This window comes from Propithecus coquereli, unplaced genomic scaffold (assembly GCF_000956105.1).
Source record: "Propithecus coquereli isolate 6110/MARCELLA unplaced genomic scaffold, Pcoq_1.0 Scaffold10, whole genome shotgun sequence".
NCBI lineage: Eukaryota > Metazoa > Chordata > Mammalia > Primates > Indriidae > Propithecus > Propithecus coquereli.
The window spans coordinates 9,195,277-9,204,100 of record NW_012133858.1 but is presented as its reverse complement, the minus strand read 5'-3'; the positions used below and the strand labels follow the sequence as shown (position 1 = coordinate 9,204,100).

Here is an 8,824-nt window from a genome sequence, read left to right as displayed (position 1 = left end):
GCTGGGACTACAGGCACGCGCCACCATGCCCGGCTAATTTTTTCTATTTTTAGTTGTTTGGCCAATTTCTTTCTATTTTTAGTAGAGACGGGCTCTCGCTCTTGCTCAGGCTGGTCTCAAACTCCTGAGCTCAAATGATCCTCCCGCCTCAGCCTCCCAGAGTGCTAGGATTACAGGCGTGAGCCACCGCGCCCAGCCTCAATTAACTTTTAAAGGAAAGCCAAAAGCAGGCAGTTCATTTCCAGTTGTTTTCTCAACCCTCCATCCCTTGAATCCCAATTCAAATAAAAACATGTTTTTGTCTCTTGTTTATTTACTAAAAGAGTGAATGTGCAGCATAGGATCTTTAACAGGTATGTCAATTATAAAGGAAAAAAATTAGAGCAAGGGCAAAAAAAAAAAGCCTTTTTGAGTTTTTTAGCCAATGTATTAGGAGCCATAACAGCTCTGTGATCAGATGGAAGAAAATACTTAAAAGAGCAAATAGATTTCTTGATTGAAGTAATCAGCAAATAGGATCAATGTGGATCAATTTCAAATGGCTGGGAAGGAGTATATTAATAGTACCTTAAATATAATATGTTAACAGATAGGTTGGCAGTGTATTTCACAAGTGGAAGTCTGAGCATAAAAGAACTATGCCAGAGGTGAGATTTTTATTGACTTATTATTGCAATTTTTCAGCATACAAAGTACTTAAGTATAATATTTACAATTCTTACATAATGTACATTTTAGAATAACTACAAAGATAATGTACTTTGCTCCATTTACAATGACAAACTACAGTAAAACTACATTCATGAGTTAGATAAAAATCCTCTACATACTAATAAAAAGTGAATGGACTGTTGGTTATACATTCTTTAAAATATACCTTTTCACAGGTAGCAAGAAATATTACATGTAATAAGTCTTTATGACTGGAATGATCCAGAAATATCACAAAGCACAAGTAAACACATACAGAAAAGTAGCTCATCATTTCCAAAAGTTAACCTTTTTAGCCTTTGTGTAAAATAAATGGTGCCAACAATCTTTATAATGCAGCAAGCTTTCCCTGTTTAACATTAACATCCAAAATGCGGGAAATAGGGAGGTTAAGGAAAAATAAGAAAATTTAGAAAATAACATAGTGAAAAGACCAATGCAGAGAAGAATTTATTTAGTCAAACCTTGCTTTGTCCTATGATCCCATTTTAAGTGGGTAAGTTTATATAAACAGAAAACAACATCCATAAAACCCTATTTATAGATGCTATTTGGAAGCATCAAGAATTTGATATATATATATGGTGAATTAAAACTATCTTTATAATGTTTTGCTGTCATTAATGTTTCTTATTGCAAAAATGTCAAATTTCCTACAATTTTGATGTCTTCAAATCCCAATCTACTCCTTCAAACCTTATGTCCAGGTTCTCCAGAATATTTGGAGTCTTTGTCATCAAAACACAAGGAAAGCTGGCAGTCATTATCAGATTTTGCTGCTTTACAATGATTTCAAATCATTTCATGATACAAGGAAAGTGCCTCTGAGTAGTAGTCAGACCTGGGTTATGGTGTCATCTCTGCCACCAACTAGCAAACGGAGAGAACCATCTCTGTACAACAAGAGGAACACGCTAGGATCAAAAAAGCAGACAACAGTGGAGCTCAGAGGGTAAGATCTCAGAATTCCTACTGTGAGAATCAGGTGAGATAAAGCAATGCCAAAGTACATTGTAAGTAGCAAAACAGTATACAAAGGGATGTTGCTATACTTTCACCTTGCTTCATTCCACTAATTTTATTTGTGAGGAGCTTTGAATGCAAAAAGGGTAGTGACTACTACTAGTCCAGTGCTCTTTCCACTATATCATGCAGTTCTAAAGTCATTCTGGACATACAATTCTATAAAAATATATCATTTTCCAGCTCATGTCCATGGTCCAAAGTGCTATTATACAGAACTGTTAATTTGACAATCTAAGAGTGATCTTGGAATGTTTGATTATTCAAAATGGGTAGTAAATTTAGTTTTAAACACAATTTCATTTATTGTGATCACAATTAACATGCATAAAACATATTTTTTAAATACTGCTAACATGTCACAAACCTAAGATGGTCAGACTACGAAGGTATAACTTTTATTTTTTCAAAATGCACTCGTGAAGAACCAAAGTACATATTCCAAATTAAACCTATATGTCTGGGAAAGTAAACACCAAAGTTCATTAAAAGCTACAGTGAAAACCAGTATAAATTAGGCAAACACTGTAATGTAGTGAATCCCAGGAAATTTCTGAATTTCTAAGGATTGCATTAAAGGTGATTTTTGAAATCTTAGAAATCTTAAACATGTTGCAATGAAGCATTACAAATAACTGCTCGATTACCTTTATTCTAGTTCTAACATGAAACTGCATTTTATGAACTCTTCATAGTTAGTGCTGCCCTTCTTATTTTGATATTAATCTAATTTTTAAGTTAGTGAGCTAATGATAATGAGCTAACAGATTAGTAATAAGGAATCAGAAACTAATAATAGCAGGTCAGTTATGGAAAGAAAACAAAGGGCAATCACATTGACTAATGAAGCCCAAGAGTATGATTAACATTATTCTACCATTTCTCACAATGCACTGAATAATTCACAGCATAACAAAACTCAGATTTGTTATATACTATATAAAAGCTATTAGTTGACACAGCTAAATTCACCTAAGAGCCAACCTACCTCGTAACTATTCATTTAAAACCTTGCAACAGCAAGAAACTGCATCGTTTCTGCCAAATTTAGTTCAAATTGGGTCTCGGCACATTCAAGGAACAAGCCACAGAAATGTATTTTTATACTGCCAGCCTCCCTGCAATATTAAAGATTTAGCTTTCTCTGAAGATATTCAGAACCATGATCATCTTTAGGGCATTTCAAATATATCTCTAACCATTAAGTTTAAGGAGACACTAATTACTGCCACATTAACAATTCATGACTCAAGCCACAGGAGGTAAGAGTGTTATAGGAATTGCCTTCAGAGCCACAGAGATCCTAGAGGTGATTAGAAGCACCAATGGCCAGATCCTAAAGGAAAATTGCCTAGACTTGCTCACATAAAGGTCAGGATCTTTAGGAGTGAAGTCTTAGGATTAAAACAGGAACAGGCACTATCAAGGAAAAGTGAGGCTTTCTCCTCTTTCTTTCTTTCAATTTTAACATCTTTCTTTTCCTTGACCTTTTTGGACAATTAATAACAAAGTACACTCTAATAAAAATCACAAATCAGACTTTTGCCTTTAAATAAAGTACCTAATGATGATCTGTGACTTTGAGGTGAAACAGGAAAGATTTAATGTTCCTGTTGTTGTAATTCAAATACAATGTTTAGAAGTTCGCATTTCCTCAGAAATAATTTACAAATATATTTTTTGTCCTCATATAATATATAGGGACTATTATTAAATAAACATTACATGCATGCAATTAGGCCAAACTCTGGAACATTTTTTGTGATGTGAACTTATTTCAGTATATTTTCTGTTTAGATGGATTCTGATATAATGTTTAATGAATTTATAAAAACTCCAGTTATCGGTAGTGAAATGTTAGAAAATTTATTATCTATCCAATTAAATATAATTCCTCTTTTATAAATTTAAAGACCTCTTTTATTTAGAAAGAGTATCAATAATATTACTTACATAAAATTTCTAAAAGAAGATTAAATTTAATTGTTGACAACACTGAAAAGGAACCATAAGGCAAATTATCTGTAGTCAAGACATGTCAGTCAAAGACGGAATCAGACTAATTTGTAGCATATAAGTGGTAAAAAGTATATCCATAATATTTTAGAATTCAAAGGTCTGTGATTCATGTAACCAAATACTAAAGCTATATACATGATATAATTTGAAAGAATGTACACTGTGTATAAGTCCACAGGATAGATGTAGAAAAAAATAAAAAGCAATTTATTGCTATATATTTTAGTATAAACTGAGAAAAAATGGGGGTTTCTTTGTACAGAGAGATTTTTCTTTCACTAGGAGCAATAGCAAAAATGTATCTTTAAAAGGACAAATTTCAAATATAAAAATGTCCTATGTTATTTTATAAAATCAACGTTTCCTTGGAAAGTTAAGTTTTGATGAAAGCATAATTTTGCAACATTCAAGTAACCTTTCAAACACAATTTTATTACATCAATAAATTTGTCAAAATTTTAGGAAATCAACCCAACGAAGAAGTACAACTTCTGAACTGGGATTCTTCTGGTGATTTGAAAAAGTAAAAGCTTCTTTTGCCTCATAAGATGGAATAAATCTAAAGGACTGAACTATGGACCTGTACAGGCATTATATGTGTGTTAAAGTACTGGACAATATAACATGTCATCTAAGGAGTATGACTGCATTTATGAGCAAATGAGAATTTCTAATAATTAAATCATTTATTATGTATACGATGGCTAAGCTACCACACACATACACACACACACACACACACACACACGCGCGCGCGCACACACGCACGCACACACCTATTTCTAAACCACCAAAAATCATCAGGGAAGCTAAAGAAAAGACACATTCTTGAGGCAGACAGGACAGTTGGCTCCCACTTGATGAAGACATGCTTGAATGAATGATCCTGGGTGAGACGCATGAAACAAAAATCAATGCTACCACCACTGGCAAAAAATGAAATTTTGTCTAACCTCTTAGCATCTTGTAACCTAGAGATGGCCTAGATGTAGATTCAACTTTTCTCTATAAGAAATAGCCCTTTAAACAGGCTTCTTTAAAATAAAAGAGGTCCTAAAGTAGGTTCCTCTCCCAACTACTAGAGATCTATGTTTTAATTTATAAAAATATCAATGGATGGGTACCTTCTTTCCAAACCACTCAATATCTACCAAAATTAAGTAGAACGAAAGCAGTAAAAATTTTCGAATTTTCAGCTGTATACACATTAGGGGTCACCAAATTTCATATTCTCCCCTTTTAAAAAAAATCAGAATTTCTGTGAATCTTGCTGGAAACGATTTAGTTTCTCTGGATTATTGGATGCCATTTGAGAAAAATCACGAAAAATGTCCTGGTAAGTTTCATCACCTGCATGAAAGTAAAATAAGGACAGTTTTAAAATTTATACAATTAAAGTATTAATAAGACAACATTCATTTTCATGACTAGTAACTATTTTATAATTCATTACATTAAACTTTTGTTCAGATGAACATTTTTGGAAGAAAAAAGGCCAACTAAATTTAAATGCTGAAAAATTATATGAGGAAAGAAAAAAAAACTATACCTGAAAAAAGCACCTCAGATGCAGCCACAGAGGAAAATTCAGAGTTAGAAAAGAGCAAAGATGCAAGTGTTTAAAGCAATGTAAAGAAATACATTTATTAACACATGAGAAATAAAAGTCATTCGAAATGAGGTACAGTAAACAAGACCTTCTTTAAATAAATATTTCCCTTGATAAAGGGCAAAAGAAATGAACAAAACCAAATATTAATACTCTTGATGGATGCAAGTTATTAACAAGACAAACTAATAATCAGGTGGGGGAAATATTATCTTTTAATTAAAAGAAACTTAAAACAGAATGTGAAAAAGTAATTCTTTACTCAAACTTTAATGCTTAATTAAAACTAAAGCATCTAATCCAGTGCTTACTAAACTTATAAAATAAAAAGCCTAGAAAATGACTATAAATTATAGTTTTACATTTAGTCAGAAGTTTTTTGTTTACTGTAGGCCATATGAGCAAGAATGCTATGACAAAATGGGAATAAATACCAAAGACATCTGTTAAATTAGAGTAATAAACATATGTATATATGTACAAATATGATTGTAGAGAAGTAGACTATAGATATTGATATTATAGCAGACTGAATACTATTTTTCTTGCCATGAGAAATTAAATATATATATATACACCAACAGATTAATTCCTCAGACAAAGGAATCTTATTTTCAAGATAAATCATTCATCATGAATGCTTCCTGCTAAACATTAGCTTTATACAGATGCTTGGCATAGTTCTGTTCTCAAGATTTAGACCATAAAATACTGTTTTAGATTACTATTGTTAGAACATGTTTTTATAATCATTTCCCATTAGATACCTTGCATCCATCTTATAACAAACTCATTGCTACAGTTGTTGTTAATAGTGCAGTAAGTTTTGTCAGTTTTTAAAAAGCAAGATTTTTGAGGCAAGAGATGCCATACCAAAAGCTAGAGAATTAGAAAAAAGTTGGGGAATGGGGATAAAGATCTACTAAAAAGGTCTAACAGCATAACCCAAGATTTTCAATTAAAAAATTTTAATACTTTAAATATTTAGTCACTTTTAATATTTAGTCTTTGTAAAAAGCAATTTAATAAAATCTCTATATAGTTTTCATTTAGCCCTGGAAATTTATTCACGACCTGAATCAATTAATTAAACAATCTACTCTAAAAAGAAAAAAACAGTAAGAAAAGAATATTAATAGGTTGGCTGAGAATAACAATTAACTCAGTAAAATAAAAACAAAAACAAAAATAAAGGTTGATATATTGGAAAAACTGGCAAGACAATCCAAGTATACCCATCATTTCTTAAAAGTTTACTGCCACATCAAAAGAATACCACAATCTATTTCCATTTTTAGTCATTCTAAAAGATATAAAATAAACTGAAAAGAGAGCAACATTAAATAGCAATTAATAAATACAAAATATTTTAAATCTTTTCTTATTTTTAGATGTTGAATTAAAATATTTAAAATATTTATTGTAAACATTATAAATATTTTTAAAATACTATTTAAACTGGATAGTCTGGAATTTTACTTTCCAAGAAGTGTAAAGTGCAGATTATAATACAAAAATACCACACTGATTTTACCATTCAACACTAGAAGTAACTTAAAAGGCACACATTATACATTCAAGAAGAAATAGGAAGGATCTAGCAGATGCTAATGCCAAATAGTTTACAGATAGCACCAGATGAGCATTCTTAAGTATTACAACAGTACAATGGCAATATATGGCTTCTACTATTAGCAATGCATATTTTGTATAACAAGCTGTGAGATTTTTTTAAGTGGTTTTACAGTTTTTGTTTTTAAATCATCTAGTACCTATAACGCAAGTACATTTTAGTAGAACCATTGTACCATGCAAAACAAATTGTAAGACCTTTCATTCACTGAATTAAATGCTTCTTTGAAGGAAAGTGTTGGTGCTATAATAATCATTGGTTTCACCGACTTAATACATTTAAAAAAAGTTAATACAATACAAAAGGAAGTTTCTCCCTTCACATACACACACAAAACTTTCTGTTAACATTTAGTTTCTAACAAAACATTAGCACACTGTTAATATACTATCTTTCTTAGACCTCAAAATATGTTGTCACAAACAAATGTTATGAGAACAACAGTGACTAAGATATTTAATATAGCTAACATAAATTGAACTTCAATGTGATTATTTAAAATTTTAAAATTTAAATATAATTTTGATCAGTTAGAATTTTTCCCAAGGCAAATATAATTTGTCTACACTAGAACACATAAACAACCACCCAGAATATGCTGCCCTGGAATGTTCCCAGAAGTACATTTAAGAGTTTACTATAAATGGTAAATAACTAATCACCCAATATTTGTAACGCTAAGCATATTCTTTAAATTACCTAACCACATTCTATTTCCCTTTAGAGAGTTAACTTTTCTACGTGCCTGGACAACTCTGAGTTTTTAAAATGTAGACTACTGTTTCCACTGATAGTTTAAGTTCATTTTTAACTTTTGGTATTCAGAATATCCACCAAAACAGATTTTACTCTTGAAATCAACTCCCTCAAAGGGACAGCAGCACCTAAGACCCACCCCCAGGTGATCACATGCATGACCCTGCCCCTGCTGGGCTGGTAACAGCTTCCTTGATAACTGATTATCAGTGATAATCAGTGATTCCCAACTTTTGCCTGCTGCATACTTACATAACCAGTACTGGGTCCCTAAAGCAGTGATTCTCAACTGGCTGAGAACCTGCCAAAGATTAAGAAGAGTCACAGAACCAGAGACTATAAGAACCACCAGACTGGTTTTCAACAATTTAGAGTGGGGTGTGCTATTTCCTTCACCCACCCAGGCCTCCTGAAAGCTGCAGGGACTGCTAAAGAGGGACTCATCCTCCCTTCAGAAAATGTATGCTCTTACACTGCCTTGCAGGTCCTTAGGATTGTAGACAATTTACAAGCGGGGTTTGCTAGAAATAGGTCTATGATTACCTGAATCTGCTAAATGATAGAGCTCTTCATTATCAAAGGATTGAACATACCTGTATTGAAAAATTACCCAGAGTTCTGAGGTTTTATTTCTATTGCTAAGACAACCCAAAAAAGGATCCCAATAAAACAATCAACCAAAGTCTATGACAGAAAAATTTACAGTGATGAGCAGAAGAAAAACAAAGATCCACTGTCTGAGCCAAACATGTCTGCTCTCCAAAGACTCATCGAGCAAAAGAAAAGTAATCAGAGAGCAACTGTTGTGCCATTTCACCACGTCACCTGTATAAGTATAAAATTATTTTGCTTTAAGTTAAATATTAGGTCCTCTGAATGAGTCAAAAATCTATTTTCAAGATGATCCTCAAATAGATCAAAAAATCTCATTTTATTCTGATACACTATTTCCAGAATTCTTATCTATTGGTTAACCTCCAAACTGAAATTTGAGAATGGTAGAGACTTGTTTCAAAATGAGACTTTTTTCAAGTCTTCATTAAAATAAATTGGAAAAATCTATTTTCCTACCA

General features: G+C 32.0%; 1 protein-coding gene across 1 annotated transcript in view; it reads right to left on the bottom strand.

The window, feature by feature from the left end:
* Nucleotides 1-4,508: 4,508 nt before the first annotated feature.
* The window catches only part of ACAP2 (ArfGAP with coiled-coil, ankyrin repeat and PH domains 2), a 161,126-nt gene continuing 156,810 nt past the window's right edge, over nucleotides 4,509-8,824 (bottom strand). Inside the window, exon 26 of the mRNA XM_012639804.1 lies at nucleotides 4,509-5,103. Within this exon, the coding sequence (XP_012495258.1) occupies nucleotides 5,003-5,103 (101 nt within the window). The 3' untranslated portion in view covers nucleotides 4,509-5,002. The remainder of the gene's footprint in view (nucleotides 5,104-8,824) is intronic.